Below are 18098 nucleotides of genomic sequence, written 5' to 3' on the forward strand. Positions count from 1 at the left end.
TGTAAACCTATTGTTCGCTTATGTCTGTTAGTTGGTAAACTGGGGTGAAAATGAGTGTTTGGTATTGAAAAACATAATTGGTTTCAATGTAGTCAGTAACTGAGAAGTTACATGGATGTATGAGATCAGTGCGTTTTGTGTGATTGTAAAAACCAGAAGAACGAGACACCAGAGCAGACAAGCTTTTCAGTACATTTTACTCATTTTGTTACATGAATCCTCGGCCTCATCTGAAGAGCCTTTTGGGATGCTTTACCAGTGGAACCTGAGATCAAAAAAACTCCATTAAGGGAGTAGTTAAGTAGTATATTTTTAGGTCTGTGACGTGTAAGTTCCAATTCTCAAACCAAGAAAAGAAAAAAACAAACAAACAAGAAATACAAAAAACATTTCTAAAAGACAAACAAATATTCATATAACAGAAAATGAACAGTGTTGAGGTTTAGCCTTTGTCTCTCTCTACAGGAATGAGGTGATTAGGAGAAAGAGGAATACCACTCCCTGCTGGAGAAAGGAGATAACAGTTGGTGCCATTTTAGACCAACGGATGACGGGGGGACAGGTAGAATATTCCTGGTGTGTCGGGCGAGCTGGAGACACCGTCGGGCAATAGGCAAAGGGGAGGGTACACGTGAGAAAAAACAAAACTCAAGTACACATTCTAAAATAAGACTAAAAGTGAGAATATGCTTTATATGAATATGTGCAACAGTGATAAAAGGCACAATAGCACAGTGTGTCATGCTTTACTAGTTTCCCTTAAATTAGCAATAGAGGTCAAGCCATTCTGGGATTTCATCTTTCAGTCTGTGCCCACTTCATTCGAACAGATGCTGTAGTTTAATGCTGAGTGTGGTGCCTCTTTTGGTGCCAAGAGGGGAGGGGCTAATGTTAGAGGACTGCTTTGCTTAAATAGGAATATTCAACTTTAGCAGCAAAAGTCAGAGAAAAGTGACGTTCCAATCTTAAACAACAGGACAGTAGACACTTGTGTGCTGCCTATTATCGTTACTGGTACTAAAAGCCTAAACTGCTACTAAGAATCACTGGGGTGGGTCTGCATGTAGCATTCCTTTGGAAACTGAATTATTTCAGGCAGCAACTATTTCGCTTGTTAGTAAATAAAATATTTGTGCTTGACACTTCTGATAAATCCAAAATGTAGCAGGGAGCAACACCGGGTAGATTGCTAAAACTACCAGGAAAGCATTTGTGCTGATATTAATACTCGAGCCATCTTTAATTGCCTTGTGCACAGTACTTGCCTAAGAGACACTTGCACTGTCACATTAGTAATTCTGAAATGAATTCTCAAAACTGTAAACCAAATATAGGGATGAAAACTTACATTTTTCCAATAAATTTTGGCATTCCTCAATCAAAAAAATCCAAATAAGGTTTACCACGCATTGCACTGGGGAGAGGTACAGATCTTATTTAAGCAAGTCATTGTGGTCTTCAGTGCTTTGCCTGTTGTTTAGACAAAAAGAAATGTTGCTGAATGTGTAACAAAACTGTCTTTCTCCTTTTCTGACCGTTCAGCAACTACAGGAAGTCGGGGTGGAGTTGTAAACGGAGACTGGACGTCTCATAGATGGACTTACGTACACAATATCCACCGTTGATTGTATTTCTACATAACTGCAGTTTGGCTCTAGCATGCTAGAAAGCATGGGATTGTAGTCAGGAAGCGGTGTTTGTATACACTAGTTTACTGGGCAAACTGGCTGATGGCTTTAGAGCTCAAGTGACGACTCGGCTTTTGTTCAAACCTACACACTAACTGAGTAAATATCATCACATCTAAAACTACTAAATAAGGAAAACAAAAGGAATAAAATATGATTAAAATATTGTGTTTAATAAACTAAAAGGATAATAATATTGTTTTTGGTTTTGTACAGTAAGGGGGGTTAGTGAACTTTGTTGGGTGCAGCCCTTTGTTAGCAACTACAACACGTGCTGAGCAATGGTAGTAATTACCTATGACACTGTTTTCAAAGTTTAAATCGCATGTAGCTTGAAGCAGTCAGCCAAAACACTCCATTTTCATCTGGCAACATTTAAATAGTCTCCATTAATATCTGCAGTTTTATTTTAATTCTTATTCTGAGGCAAATTACAAGAGAACAGATTGAGTCCAAATATAAAGATTGCATTTTTACAACTCAAATCTGTTTAGTCAGGAAAACAAAAGGGAACTAAGAGGACTACAGTCCTTGCAAAAACCTAAATAAGATTATTTTTTCCCCTCTCATTGCTTACTCCAAGCCAAAACACTACATACTCTTCCCATCTCCACTAACCATTTGCTCCTACAAAATCTCAAAACTGCACTTCAAGCAAAATGTTTCAACCAAAAGCTCTGAGACACACTTCAAACTGGCGGAGAAAAGGCAGAGGAGAGCTGAGGGAGAGACAGAAAGAAGACTGTATTGGCTTTGAGTGTCTAGGTCCTTCCTGCAAATAGTGGGCATAACTGGGGGAGGGGGTGAGAGGGAGGGTGTCTGGGTCGGGTTATGGCGATAGATAGTAAGGGCAGGGTGGCGGCGTTGCTGTGGCCCCTGCAAAAAGTTGACCTCAATGAACGATGAGTGCCCCAGCAGCATAACTCACGGAGCTATCCTGCCAGTTCCTGCACTGACTTGATTGGGCGTAGTTCAGGAAAGTGAAGTTCATTTCTAGACCAGACTTCCTCAGCTCAGCCACAGCCTGCAAAACAGCAAAATCCACTTAGGCACTAATTCACATCATAAGACACACCAAGAGTCTTTAGACAAACAAAGACGATAACGACGACAGATTGGCTCGTTTTAGGGAATTATTCTCGACAAGGACATGAATTTGGATCCTGAATGTCAACTGACCATTGGCCAGAGGACCTGAGTAGCACTAAGACCTATCCTCCTTATGTCACATCTTAATTTAGCTTTTCCAAATAAAATAAAAACAAACAAGAAATATAGGGGTGTCATGACGAATGGACTACCTGGAAAACACTGGTTCCAGAGCCCAGAAGGATGTCATACATGTGGGACTAGAGGTTACATTGAAAGGTTATATTAAAATCAAATAACAGCGTAATATTTCCTTAGGATTTTCTGGATGATCACCTCAAGATGAATCCAGATTCTGTATTTTCTGTGTTTCTTGTATAGAAAAGCTGATGAGGATGCTGACTTCTTGATTAAAACATGTAGTTTAAACCTCATTTCATTGAAGGTTCTCTACTTGGGAGTTATCAGTCAAAATATAAATAAAGTCAGCCCACAACATGAATTTCATCAACGACTGTTATATACACACAAAAAACAAATAAACACAAACACAAATATGTAATCAGGCAATCAGATGGCAGTAACTCAGTGCATTTGGGCACACAGACATGAAGTTCAGAGAGAATGGCTCGAAAAAGAAATAAAATGTATTGTTGATGTCAGAGGAGAATGACTAGACTGCTTCAAACTGATAGAAAGGCAACATCTACTCAAACAACAACTAGTTACAACCAAGGTATGCAGAAGAGCATCTCTGTGCACACAACAAGTCGAACCTCGAAGCAGATGGGCTACAGCAGCAGAAGAGCACACAGGACGCCACTCCTGTCAGCCAAGAACAGAAAACTGAGGCTCTTATTTAGGGATGCTCATCGAAATTCCTCAATTTCAGTAAACTGTTTGATGACAAAATTGATGTGAGTGGGACCCAAGTGAACTCACGGATGCAGAAAGTATAATCCTTGCTTAATGGTGTATGGGGTATTTGCTTGGCACACCTTGGGTCCCTTAGTGTCAACTGAGAATTGTTTAAACGCCACAGTGTGAGTATTTTTTCTGAGTATGTGCAAACATATGGTTATCTGTTTTTTAACCACAGTGTACCCATCTTCTGATGGCTGAAGGATAACGTGCAATGTCACAAACCTCAAATCATCTCAAACTGGTTTCTTAAACATGACACTGAGTTCACTGTATTCAAATGACATCCACACCATGTCAATATCCTGAATCTATGTAATGAAGAATTAAGGGGGTGTACCTAATAACACGAGTGTGAGTGAAATACACTTGGTAAGACTTTTTCCTGGGTTACCTACATTTAGCAGCACTCCAATCGGGTGACGCCCACATATGGTGTTGCGATACTTCTTCAAGTAGTTGGTGAAAGACATGGGATCCAGCTGCTCTATAATGCCCATCCCCTTGACAGACAGAAAGAAATTAAACCTTAAATGTACCCTCATACCTGCAAAAATGTGTATCTTTTTTGGATAAGAACACATTATGACTCGCCACAGCAGGAATAATAAGTGAAATGAATAACACTCATAATGTTTCAGTTCCATTAGGTGTTGCGACTGGCCAAGTAGGTCATGACAATGAATCAGCATGCGCAATAAAACGATCTTCGATAAGCGGAATGCAACTGTCATTAATCAGAAACCCTGCAGTGAAAATCAGCGTGGATATTCACGTTCCTTTTTTATATTCCTGTAATATACTAGAGGCTGACCAATATAAGATTTTTCACACTGATACTGTGTAATTTAAAAATTCTATATATTGGCCAATAATTGTTTTTCTTTGAGACACACACTCATAGTCACACATGGTTATATGTAAATTTGAGTCCTTACTATGATAGATTAGATTAGATGAAACTTTATTAATCCCTCGGGTGGGTTCCTCCGGGAAATTCAGTAATAGTGAATAATATCAGTGATAATATGGCAGTGTAGTTTTTTTGCTTTCACAGTAAATTGGTAAGGGCCCTCTAGTGGACAAATTGTGCGTGGTTGAATGACGTCTCCCTTTTCTTCTTCACTTTTCACATTTTCATTAATTGGCAGTTATAAATGCAGATACTGATATCCATAAGTAGTTAAATGGCCAATATCTAAGCCCCTACCAATATAACAATAAATCAGTCTTATCAGAGTCCATTATATACTGTACTTAATTGATATACAAATTATTTTGGAGTTTATCACAAAAAATCATGAAAAAAAACTAAGAAAAATCTATAAATCTTCTCTGCTATTCGGTAGGTTTTTTTTTATCATTAAATTTAGTTAATCTTTAACTTGTACAAGCAAATAAACTGTCTCATTAAGGCCATGAGATTTTCAAAATACCATGTACAATACCTTTTATTGGTTGGGCGCGTTTTATATGTGCTTAATTACCCACAGCAGCCGTGCATGTGGCCAATGAAAGTGTTTTTTCTCAGTGAAATAAAATTTATTATTTTCATTGAAAAAAAATTTACAATTACTTTTTTCCCCAACATTTTATATTACATGTTATATCTTACATATCTCAGTAGTTACCATTTTATCAAGATGCTCAATAGACCTGTAGATCTCCCCTTGAGATTCATCATAGTATGTATAGCGAAACCGTTGACCTTCAAGAGAGAAACACACCGCAGTACACAGCTGGGTACAGTCAAGTAATTATGTCATTTAGACCAAATTATCCTTGCATCACAAACTGCTGTTTTCAGTGTGTCATGTCAGTACATACCCCAATGGCAGAAGTCAGATGAGATAATGAAAAGGTTAGAAGGGTCTGCCAGGTATTTGCTAAGCAGCTTCCCATACTCCTGTTCCTTTGACTCACTCAGCGCACCCACCAGCACAGGCACGATGCTAAACTCGTCTTTGTGGCTGCAACATCAATAATAATAACTTAACTTTTACATGCTAAAAACATCAACTTTGTGACTTTAGTCTCACTGGTCAACATCAATGGTGTGATTTCAACTTGTTATTTCCCATTATGGAGTCACGTAGCTCAGTTCAAGTTCTACTACATGATCCCTGTTTTACAGAACCATGAAAATGGCTCTGTCTCCAGCCAACCTAACAGAAGGTTGTATAAATTATGCACATCCATGTGTCCCTGCACCAGTATGATTCTGGTTTACAATAGTGCCTGGTGCATAGAATAGGAAGTCAAGGAAAATAAGAGAACAGAAGTAACAAAGCTGTTGTACCTTGTATTCACTTTTGTCAGAAACAGTCAAGAAAAAGCTTCAATCTGTCAGACAGTTCCCTTTAAATGCATAGATTGATTCTCCACTTGAATTAATGTCAGTCTCATGTGCATTACCTCTCCATGGCTTTAGCAGTGTAAGGCAAGTGCATTTCAATACTGTGCTCATCTTCGTCTGTCTGCAGACTCATTCTCTCAAACAACCCAGTTTTCCAGAGGTCAGCATAAACTGAAAGAGAGAGATTTCACTTTATTTTGTGAATTTTTTCATAGTCACGACTACTGATAAAGTCAGTGAGATTAGAATTCTGACAAGTGCTTAGCTGAGGAAAATCTAAAAAATAAAAAAAAGCCCTGACCACAGAGTCAAGGCAAGGTCTGGTCACTGGAGGATCATTAAAAGTGTATCACCTGCCAAACTGGCATAAGGTCTGTATGTTGAAGCTCTGTACTTGCTTCATTTCACATTTTTAAGAGAAATGACTCCAAATAAAATGTTCTTCACTTTGCTTTTGGCACAAAACATGACATTTACACTGTAAATGTTATCCAAACTGTCATGTTACTACCTCACATCACCGCACATCCTCAAAACACCTTTTATGAGGATGTGCAAAATACCTATAAATAAATTATAGCACAAGTTAAGATGTAAGACATATTTGAAAACAGTGAATACCCTTTTGGTCGATTCTCAGGTCATAGAGGGGCGTTCTATAGATGTCTGCAGGTGACAGGGCACAGCGAGAGAGGGGCACATGGTGTGAAGGTCCCAGGATGAACACCCTACGACTGAAGGGCAACAGAACTAATTTCATTAGCTGTTTCATTAGCTGTTTTCGCAAAAAGCACAGCACCAACATTTCTGTACTCTGCTATCTACACTCACATCTACTCAGTCTGTGGAAAAAGTGGACTTAAGATAAACAATCATGCAAAGCATCTTCTTAAATGAGGAAGAGTGCTAGAAAACAGAATCACTTACGTAATAGAGGGATCAACCTGCTTGTAGGCATGTGCTGCACAAGCACCACAGTAAGTATACCCAGCATGGCTACAAACAAAAACAAGCCATATTACAATTAAGAAGGCATTGAACACATTCAGAAGACATTTTCCTTCTGTTTGTCAATGTGTGCTTACGGTGCTATGATGGCTCTAGCGGGTCTGATGGTGGACTGTGCTTGAGACAGCCAGCCTTCTAGTTGTGCATTCAGCTGGGATCCTGAAAAAGTAAACAAAAAAAAAAAAGATATATACGTATACATATTTCACTAGAATAGACTAACACTAGAATAAAGAGGGGTCACAAAATCAAATGATAATTGTAGAATTAGTCCAAATACACTTTGATAAGGCTACAATCATTTTAGATCCCTACCAATGTCTCACTGTGATAGCAATGCACTGGGCTGAAATCCAGCTGTGACAGCAGTTCATTATTCCTTGTCAGTTATTTTGGAACGGAAAAGAAATGGATAAGAGCCCATCTTGACAAAGCCTAACATAGTATTGTCAATCTTTTATATGCTGGGCAACTGTCATTGTAAAGCTGGAGCTCATTATAATGTGTCATAATCCAATTTTAACTTTACTAAACGTGATTAACTACACTGGAATACAATGCCTATATTACAGTATAAACTACTTAAGTTCATGTTTACCAGTGTCAATAGTTGACAACATTAACAGCACACAGAGCTGAATGATTTGTTAGAAAAACAACCAGAATCACGGTAATCAATGTTAGCTCGGCATTTGTGGTTTTGAGTATTTATCTGCTTTATATGTTGTCTCAAAAAGGATTGTAAATGCCAGTTTCTAATGGATAATCGGGCAGCCTTTTGGGATTTAATTAAAAAAAGAAACTAGCGTACAGCTTGTGAAATGGGGGAAGGGGTGCAACATGAACCTTCAGCTTTCTGCCCTGCCCTACCCAATCCTTTGTTCTGTGGCAGGGAGCATTTGTACACATAACTTAAGCGGATCAGGGGCAGACACCAACAAGAACACAATAATGACAATAACCGCATAAGTTAATGTAGGTAATCAGCTTCGGAAAATCTTAAGTGTAGCTGGCTAGCTAGCACGTAGGCCAGGAAGTTCTGCAATATTAGCCAAGTTAGCGTTGGTTGAGTTGATAGTCAAAAATGCTTTGTTTTGACATTTCCACGCACTATCCGAGGAGGAGGTGCTGAACAAGTTCAAACCAATCGTACACCAAATGGGATAATACGGAGACGGCAGTCAATAACAGTTAGTTAGCCGACTTAAAAAAAAATCGGATGGACTAACGTTACAGCCCTGACAATTGCTGCGGTGGCAAGCCACCGGGAGCCCAGTTACAAAGCCAGTAAGTTACGCATAATGAGAAGCCTCAAAAACTAATAGAACACAAAGCATAAAACAAACAAATAAGACTGCCAGCTAGCACACGGTGTGCTAACGCGGATGATGCTTCGTTGACAGTTACCCGAAGCAGAGTACCAGCTCCCGGCGTGACTTGCTTCTCTGCACACCACTCGGTTCGACATCTTGGTTCCCAAGCCGCCTATCTTGGTTTGCTTCACTCCTGTCAGGCGAAAAATTAAAAACAAAACTCCAAAATCCTGGGTTAACTACCCGAGAGAAGAAACCAACGCCTGCTAGGTGACTTGCCTGAAAAGACAAAGGGCAGTTCGACTAGAGAATCAGCAGCTAGCTGGCTAACAAGCTCAGTGTACCGTCAGATGGCCCTTGTGTTGTTACCGGTTAATAAGTTAGCCAGGAGAGTAGCTAGGGTCCGTTTGGCATAAAGTCTGTTAATATTAGCATGCAATGCGGAAAGGCACAAATTACAGAATGTTTGTAATGTGCCGATATGAAACACTCAGAACAGTAATAATAAAAGCAGCGATGTCACAGTTGGGATCTGAGGATTACAGACTTGTCTGTCAAGCCAGGCAAGGGGCGGGTCTGAAAAAAAATGTTATCGAAGAGACGTCAGAGCTGTCCGATTGGCTGTTTGATTGCTCATCTTTACATGATTGGTTAAAAAATCCAGGAGGCGTAGCCATTACTGAGATGTTGTTTGATTGTGAAATTGTGCTGTCCGTCAGGTGAGCGGGTACAGCGTGGCAAAGAAGCAGGGACGTCAATAGGGCATCCACCAAAATGTACCTATTCCTCTTCTTAGGATTGAAAAGAGTACTTTTGCTACCAGTGACTGTAGAAAACAGTCATTTCTACAGTCATTGTTTGCTACCATGAGAGATTTGTGACTGTTGAAAAACTAATTGCTTTTAGATTCAATTCAATTCAACTATTTATACAGCGCCAAATCACAGCAACAGTCGCCTCAAGGCACTTTATATTGTTAGGTAGACCCTGCAATAATACATACAGAGGAAAAACCCAATAATCATATGACCCCGTATGAGCAAGCACCTTTATGAGGATGGAAGGAAAAGCTCAATTTTAACAGAAAGAAACCTACAGCAGAACCAGGCTCAGGGAGGGCCAGCCATCTGGGTTGGAGTGAGAGTTGGGGTGAGAGAAGGAAGACAAGACAAAAGACATGCTGTGGAAGACAGCTAGAGATTAATAACAAGTATGATTCAATGCAATGAGGTCTATTAACACATAGTGAGTGAGAAAGGTAACTGAAGAAGAAATACTCAATGCATCATGGGAATCACCCAGCAGCCTACACCCATTGCAGCATAACTAAGGGAGGATTCAGGGTCACCTGATTGAGCCCTAACTATATGCTTTAGAGAAAAAAGGAAAGTTTTAAGCCAAATCTTAAAAGTAGAGATAGTGTCTGTCTCCCGAGTCCAAACTGGAAGCTGGTTCCATAGAAGAGGGGCCTGAAAACTGAAGGCTCTCTCTCCCATTCTACTTTTAAATACTGTAAGAAAACTGGATGACAAAATACAAAACTTGTGTTCTCTATTTTCAAAAAGACCTGTCTAAACCAGAGATGTCAAACTCATATTACGTCGTGGGCCTACAGTCCACTTTAGTCTGTACCAGAGAAACTGCCTTTTTTGTTAATGGAAAGATGTTTTAACTACATATTTAATCCCTGAGCTATCTTAATATAGGAAGAAGTGAAATTTCAACAGTATGTCTCAGTTTTTCTCCATGATAAAGAAATGCTGCCATAGTGAATAAAAAAATACAGTCAGTGCAGCACTTTGGGCTTTTTACTGTGGACCCCCAGTAAAAAAAAAAAAAAACAACAAAAAAAACCTCTGTAGTACATTGTGGGGAAAGCATTATCTTCTGTAACTTAATTGTTTATTTGTTACTCAGATCCTGTGTGTAGCGTGAGCGGCCATGAGGGAGGTCTTTGTCTATTGGAAAAGCTGTAAAACTGATAAAAATACAGCTAAAAGTCCTATGCCCTCTTTCATATTTTAGCAGGAGATCAATATGACAAAGCAAACAGACATTCTCACAACAAAGGTGTGAAACCCTGTTAAACTTGAGTTCAGTCAGCTTATTGGCTTATTGGTCAGACACATCTGCTTTATTGGCCAGATGTGCTTGGAGCGGACTGAACACTCTAATGTGCTTTGTAGTGGCGCATTTTTGTTTGCTTGGATTTTCTCTGTGTGAAAAGAGCTTATTTATCAGCTTATTTAGGTATGAAAACACCCTTTAAAAGGAGAGGATACAACTGACACTTAATCTTGTCCTTCCAAAACCAAAGCCAGTTTCCAAAATCCACCCTGCAGATGTTTCCAAGGATATCTGGCCCTCCTATGCTGTAACAAGTACAGGACAGTATTTGGAAAAGTGCTTCAAGAAATTGTCGACTTTCCTGCTTTAAGACCTGAGGTTATTCCTTCTAAATGTTTTTAATTCTGTTTACCATAATTATGCTCTTCAGATTTATTTTCTGTTTAGCTTTTGGGTCTCAACCAACTCTGTATATTTTTTATATATTTTATTATATATACACAACAATTTCACTCACATGTACTGTACCAGTGTACCTGCACATGTGATGTGACAATAAAAGTGATTTGATTTGATTTGATTTGGATAACAATGAACACAATGAACACTGTGTTCTCAAACAAAAATCAGCATCACAAATCAGTATGAGCACATTATTACACTGATACGAATGTCTAATGACAGTTATTTATCTTAACATACTTTTAGCTGGTCTTCAGAGTTGTCTCACTGATCTTCAGTGGTTAGTCTCGTGCCACTCGTGTAAAACGTACTTATCAATAAAGCTGTAGTCATGTTGTTATACCTGAATTCGGTTTTCATTCAACCATATGGGTGCAGCACACAACACAGGTATTGTGATAAGAAATGGGTGGAATTAAAAAAGACTGAATGGCTAACCCTTCCTGTATGTAAATGTAATCTTGAAACAAATGTCATGCTTTTTTTTTTTTGTTTGTTTTGTTTTTTTGTTTGTTTTAAAGAGAACCGGTATGTGCACATTATTAAGGTTTTAGAAAAAAATATTTTCAGTTTGTGTCCCGGAAATATGCAGACATCGCATGCTTTTAGTCTGGAATTCAACCGGAAGTTACTTCTTGTTCTATATAATTTTTCTTTAATAAAAAGGAAATTACGTAAGTTTTTTTTTTAAATTGTCTTTGCTTCTTTTGCGTTACTTATACTATATAAGGTATAAAACAAAATATGTTTTTGTTTTTACCTTTAATTAGTGTATTTTCTGTTTACCTAGTAAAATGTCCATTAATGATTGTAACGGTACATTCACGAGGACGAGCTCTGCTCTGTTGCGTCGAACGGAGAGGGGCGGAGTCTGTTTGGGTCGCTCGGTAAACCGGAAGCTTGTGTTGGAAATGTTTGTGTTGTCACGAAGCGCCAGAATTTTTATTCTATGAAGTTAAAGCGTTGTGTTTTGTCCCAAAGAAAGAGGACTGCATCACCTTTAAATGCGATTTAAAGCCTAAACGTTTTCGTTTATGACTAGCTTACCGTGTTATGACTGAGAACAGGGGGGAAGTAGCGCGAGAGTAATGTCGACCAAAACAAACGCAAGTAAGCCCAAAGACAGCGCTGAAGTTATAAAAAACATCCACAAGCAGGCGTTTGAGTATATATCCAAGGCACTGAAGATCGACGAGGACGACACAGGTTTGTTTATTGTGTTATTAATTTTGTATTGAGTTATTAAATGCTGTTGTACGTGTGCAAGAGAGTAATAAACACCTCATCCTTTCTGTCATAACAGGTGAGAAGAAGGAGGCTGTGCAGTGGTACAAGAAAGGGATTTCTGAGCTTGAAAGGGGTATTGCAATAGAGCTCACTGGGCAAGGTATTACAAATACATCCAGGTATGCTCTGAGCTGTCAATCAGCTGTAACTTCATACTCAGTGTATTTTTTAGCAGGAGAGCAGTATGACCGAGCAAAGAGACTTCAGGATAAAATGGTCACCAACCTCACCATGGCAAAAGACAGGCTTACCCTTTTAGGTGAGTTGGCCTTGATTATTTTTATCAACGTAATGTATGCTGAGAAGGCATGCTTAAGATCATCAAATGTCTTCCTTCACAGAGACGACACTAGCCTCTAAAAGGAGAAATGACCCCCAAGGGACATCACGTCATACTCTTCCACAGCCAAAGTCAGTTCCTAAAAGTCAACCCGCAGGTGTTTCCACCACCATCAGACCCTCCACTCCTGTAAGACCTTCATTAAGACTAACTGATGCAAAGGTTTGTGGGTTTTTTTGGTTATTTAATAGTGCAGGCACATGCCATTTGAAGCTACCTGTCTAATGTGTAATGCTTTCTGGGACAATCTTATTCCTGCTAAGACAACCGCTCGGGTGGGAAAAACTCAGAATGGAAGACCGGCAGCTGTGAAACAGCCCCCGAAGAGGGATATGAAAAACTTCAAGAATGTGGACAGTAAACTGGCCAACTTAATTATGAATGAAATTGTAGACAGGTATCAGAAGCATCACAATCAACAAGACATTTTTCCCTGGGTGAAATTAAAAAAAAAAGTATTGCACATTTAAAATATTTCCTCTGTTCACTGCAGTGGAGCGACTGTGTCATTTGATGACATCGCAGGGCAGGATCTGGCAAAGCAAGCACTTCAAGAAATTGTCATCCTTCCTGCCTTAAGACCTGAGGTTATTACTTCTTAACCTTTATCTGTCTGCTTACCATGAATATACTTTCAAAGTTTTTCTTTGTTAAGATGCAAAGTTTTCTTTTGTTTTTTGTTACGTTTTCCTGTTTAGCTCTTTACTGGTCTGAGAGCTCCTGCACGTGGCTTGCTTTTATTTGGCCCACCAGGAAATGGGAAGACCATGCTCGTAAGTTCATTTTACAGCACAACAAATCATATGAGTCATGTTTTAAACTGTTTTGTATTTTGCATATAGCTGTTGATAGCCCTCATTATCCTCAGTTGAATCACAGCCATTTATTTCCTCTTGCAAGGCCAAAGCAGTTGCTGCAGAGTCTAATGCAACATTCTTCAACATCAGTGCTGCTAGTTTGACCTCCAAATATGTAAGAAACACTTTTAACAGTTTTTAATAAGCTCTCTCTGCCTACTAGCTCATTTTTTTCCTTCTAAATGTTTCATGTCGTCACAGGTGGGAGAAGGCGAGAAGCTTGTACGAGCACTGTTTGCGGTTGCAAGAGAGTTACAGCCCTCAGTAATCTTCATCGGTGTGTGTTACACTAAAGAATAGATGTGCCTTAAACACCAGTGTATCTCAAAAATTTTCAGCTCATGAATAAACCTCACTGTTTACTGTTTGACACTCAGATGAAGTGGACAGCTTGCTCTGTGAAAGGAGGGAGGGGGAGCACGACGCCTCTCGCCGTTTAAAAACTGAGTTCCTCATTGAGTTTGATGGGGTAAGTTCAGAAATTTGTTAAACACAGCAGAGCTCAGCAATTCACTCATCAAACATTGTCAGAGGAGCTCAAATCCTAGTTAACTTGGAGAGCCGTGGTGTTTTCTCTGAAGTTCTTCTGGGTTTCAGGTGCAGTCAGGAAGGGATGACAGGGTACTTGTAATGGGAGCAACTAACAGGCCCCAGGAGCTCGATGAAGCAATATTAAGGTATGTTATGCTGTTCTACATTAACATTTCCAAAAATGTTTAAATCCTGTGTAAAATGCAAAAGAAAATGCATCAATTTTCTGATCTCATAAAGCCAAATTTTAACATTTGAAAATTTTGCAACTACATACGTAAGTAAGAACGATGGGATGTAAAAAGATCCTCTTAGAGAGCTTTCTCAGAAGTAAATAGTTTCACTAATCTGCAAAATACTGTCTACAAATAGTCTACAGTTTCAGAACCAATTATAGTAGTGTAAACTCACATCTCGTCATCTACAGCAGCGGTCCCCAACCTTTTTTGCGCCACGGACCGGTTTAATGGCAGCCAATATTTTCACAGACAAGCCTTTTAAGGTGTTGCGGATAAATACAACAAAATAAAATGATACGACCAAGACAAAAGCTGTGGTATTTTGTAAATGTAATAATAAATGCGAATTCACTGTGTAATTGTGTAACTTTATTAGCGGCGTCTTCCTGAAATACGCCAACAACACTGAAAGTAACATCCTCCTCTCTGCCCCTTAATGCTGTAAACATTTCTTTCAACTACAACACGGGAAAAGATCCAGGGATACCGAGTTAACGATAAAAACTCCAAACCATAAATTTCACACCCGAGTCTCAACTCTCACGGCCCGGTACCAAACGACTTATGGATCGCTACAGGTCGGTGGCACGGTGGTTGAGGACCGCTGATCTATAGTACATAATCTTATTAAAAGTCTCAGAGAATCTGGAGAAATGTGTGCAAGGGACCAGGCTGAAAATCTACTCAATGTGTGAGCCCTCAGGCAGCACTGCATTAAAAACAGACGTGATTCTATCATGGAAATCACTGCTTCCAGAAATGATCTGTGAACACAGTTTGGGTTGTCAGGGCCAAAGTTCATTTAAAATGGATCGAGAATCAGAGGAATCTAAAGAGGAGAATGGAGCATCTGGCTTGTTATCAGCAATCAGATCAAATGTCTAATGGTATGGAGGTGCATAAGCACCTATGGTGTTGGCAGTTTGCACATCTGGAAAGGCACCATCAATGCTGAAAGCATATACAGGTTTTAGGGCAACATATGCTCCCATGACATAATTTTCAGGGAAGCCCTTGCATATTTCAGCAAGATAATATTAGTCTGCATACTGCATATATTAGAACAGCATGGCTTCATAGAACAGTCCAGGTGCTGAAGTGGACTGCCTGCAGTCCGGACTTTTCACCAGTTGAAAACATTTGTCACATCATAAAATGAAAAATAGGGAAAAGAAGTTGCAGCTGTTTTGAAATATGTTGCTGCCATCAAATTAAAAATGACCTTGCATTTTTCTTAAAATGGAAAATTTTCTCAGTTTAAGTATATTATGTTTTCCATATTCAATCATGAATACAATAAGGTTTGCATATCATTGCATTCTGGCTGTATTTACATTTTACAAAGCAATTTGTAAATATATTTTTTGTTTGTTGGAGGATTATTTTCATGTGTGACTCACAACCATTTGTTGTTTTTTGTTCTTCAGGCGCTTTGCAAAAAGAGTATATGTGACCTTACCCGATGAGAAGGTATATACATAGAAAAATATACATACACAAATATACTGAAATAATTGTTTATAAAGATAACCTGAGTAAATGCAAAATGCAGTTTTAAAATTATTATTTCATTTATTAAGGGAAAAACACCTACCTGTCCCTGTGAGGAAAAGGCAGTTGCCCGTTAAATCTAATAACTGTATATGATGTAACTCTTGTTCTTCCAGACAAGATTTACGCTGCTGAAAAACCTTTTGGGAAAGCACGGGAGTCCACTGAGCCAAAGCGAACTGTCCTGTCTTGCAAAGTGAGTTCCACTTCTGAAGACTTCAGAGGGATAATTTTATGTCACTTTGCATTAATCCCTCAAAACTTTCTTCACAGAGTGACTGCAGGATATTCAGGGAGCGATTTGACAGCATTAGCCAGAGATGCTGCACTTGGCCCAATAAGAGGTATGAGTCTTTTATCATGCTGGTCACAGAGTCACACATACTTCCATAATGAGCTCAACCACTTTAATGTTTATATGAACTTTGCTTTGCACAGAGTTGGGACCAGACCAAGTCCGTAATATGGCTGCTACTGAGGTGAGAGAATAGCTTTTTAAAGTACTTCCAATCCTACATATGTCTCATTTGTACTGTTTGTACAGTTATACTGTCGTGTATATCCACAGGTGCGCAACATTAAGAAGAAAGACTTTGAGGATTCTCTGAAGCGAATCAAACCAACTGTTAGTCCAGCAACTCTTGATATGTACAACAAATGGAACAAAGATTTTGGTGATACATCAGCAGTTTAAACTCACTCACCATCTCAACTGGAAAAGAATCTGAATTTAAATCAAATTTATTTACCTTTATTTCCTCTACAGGTAATTGAATTAAATTAAACATGGAATAAACCCTAAAGCAATAATGTATGAATGTTGGGACATTTGGATGCATAATCAGATCCTTTTCTGTTTGACAGAAGGAATTTGCTAATACGATTCTTATGGGCTTTCTTGAAACTTTAATTTTACACACCTAAAATATTGAATTGCTGCTTGAAATTGTAATATTTATTTTTGAAAACATCCTGTAGATGACAGCTTTCCACTTGCCTCGCAAAAAGAAGCAAGTCAATCTTGAGCGTGACCTCGCCTTTTTTAGATGACATCATTTAGTCACCTGATACTCTGACACATTGATGGTACTGACTTTAACACTCTCCGTGCCTAGATGCATAACACGAGCAATAATTGGGAGAAGAGTTGCCTATGTGGGCTTTTTTGTATTATAAGTTTGTTTATGAAGGTTTTCCATCTGCACCAGTCGTCTATAGATATTAATACTTGTATTTGACAGCTGGAGACTCAGTAAACTGCTGTGTTGTTACATAAAGTTGAAAATTATTTCACTGAGCCAAACTGCAGTGGTGGTTTCCCACTTTCCTTCTTCAATAAATGCATTCATTACATTACATCTGGGTAATAACAGAAATCTGATAACTTTCATAAACAAGCAAAACTCATGTCACGTGTATCTGAGTCACAATAGCAGCCCTGTGGTGCAGTGATTAACATGTTTGCCTTACATGTGAATGATTTCCTTTGCCTTAAGGGATTGTAAGCTGGTGTAGTCCTGTCCTGAGCCCAAGCTCTGATAAATGAGAGCTTTGTGTCAGAAAATCTGTGCCAAATCAAACACGAGCATCTTCTGCTATGGTGATCCCTGGGGAAGTAAGAGAGCTTAAAAGATTAATATCAGCAGCACTCCAGACATGCCCATGAACTTAATAGCAGCTTGTATCTGTCATTCTAATTGTTACATACAATATATTTTATCATCTAGTTATAATAGATCTAAAATATTAATGCTTACAGGCGTGAGGATTGTAGTGAAGTTCTCACTTCTAATAAACATCTTTGACAGACCTGAAGACCTGTGAGGTGAACTAAAGAAGAATGAAGCCTTTTGACCTACTTCACCCTTGTAGATAGATGGTGCTGCAGATCTGGTTTTTGCCTGCTCCACACTACTTTCTGCATCTTCATGCTGCATGTTTTTAGAGCTGACATATTTTTTTTATTTTGCCTGCAACCAAAGTTATGTGGTATGCAGTAAATTGCTGTTAATAAGAATAAAAATCATGTTCTGTTGAGCTGACTGTCAGGTTGACAGATCAGTGAAGTATGCAATTTTCATGGGTGTGCGAACATATATGCAGTCAAAGTCGTAAGTGAAGTTATATTATGCAGCTCTGTGGTCAAGACCTCTTATCCGGGCGTAACTCCGCTTATTCAGGAGGTTCCACCTGTGGGAGCTTTGCTGATTCAAGCTAACATAAATGCTTGTGGTTGACTGTAGATCTTTTTTTAAGTGCCCTCCAATCTGTTTCACTGTAAAAGTGTGCTTAAATTCCAGCTCTCTCCCTACGGCCCTTCCTATGGTCAGCTGGCAGTGTTGCTTTTGGTTTATGTGGCCGAGCAGCTGCATCATCTGGTTCCTGCAGT

At 39.0% G+C, this 18098-nt stretch overlaps 2 protein-coding genes across 4 annotated transcripts; one reads left to right on the top strand and one right to left on the bottom strand.

The window, feature by feature from the left end:
- Positions 1 to 183: 183 nt before the first annotated feature.
- memo1 (mediator of cell motility 1) lies at positions 184 to 8958 on the bottom strand. The gene is made up of 9 exons (XM_006806929.3): positions 8470 to 8958; positions 7140 to 7221; positions 6982 to 7050; positions 6676 to 6788; positions 6114 to 6225; positions 5526 to 5668; positions 5330 to 5406; positions 4097 to 4201; positions 184 to 2712 (listed from the first exon to the last, which is right to left on the bottom strand). The coding sequence occupies exons 1-9, from the start codon at positions 8528 to 8530 to the stop codon at positions 2581 to 2583; spliced, it is 894 nt and encodes a 297-aa protein (XP_006806992.1). The 5' UTR covers positions 8531 to 8958; the 3' UTR covers positions 184 to 2580.
- Positions 8959 to 11773: 2815 nt separating this feature from the next.
- spast (spastin) lies at positions 11774 to 17685 on the top strand. 3 transcript variants are annotated; one of them, XR_015719919.1, is made up of 17 exons: positions 11774 to 12110; positions 12208 to 12291; positions 12364 to 12450; positions 12533 to 12693; positions 12795 to 12928; positions 13025 to 13118; positions 13230 to 13304; positions 13432 to 13503; positions 13590 to 13665; positions 13766 to 13857; positions 13986 to 14065; positions 15586 to 15628; positions 15826 to 15905; positions 15983 to 16053; positions 16148 to 16188; positions 16278 to 16475; positions 17206 to 17685. XR_015719919.1 is itself a non-coding variant. In XM_006806927.3 (16 exons), the coding sequence occupies exons 1-16, from the start codon at positions 11993 to 11995 to the stop codon at positions 16401 to 16403; spliced, it is 1434 nt and encodes a 477-aa protein (XP_006806990.2). In that variant the 5' UTR covers positions 11774 to 11992; the 3' UTR covers positions 16404 to 17065. The 3 variants fall into 3 exon arrangements, 2 of the variants coding, with proteins under 2 accessions (XP_006806990.2, XP_006806991.2); XM_006806927.3 differs by lacking the exon at positions 17206 to 17685 and having other exon boundaries at positions 16278 to 17065; XM_006806928.3 differs by lacking the exon at positions 17206 to 17685 and having other exon boundaries at positions 12367 to 12450; positions 16278 to 17065.
- The last annotated feature ends 413 nt before the right edge of the window (positions 17686 to 18098 follow it).

The sequence above is a fragment of the Neolamprologus brichardi genome, chromosome 13 (genome assembly GCF_056152115.1).
Source record: "Neolamprologus brichardi isolate AB-2024 chromosome 13, ASM5615211v1, whole genome shotgun sequence".
In the NCBI taxonomy this organism is placed as follows: Eukaryota; Metazoa; Chordata; class Actinopteri; order Cichliformes; family Cichlidae; genus Neolamprologus; species Neolamprologus brichardi.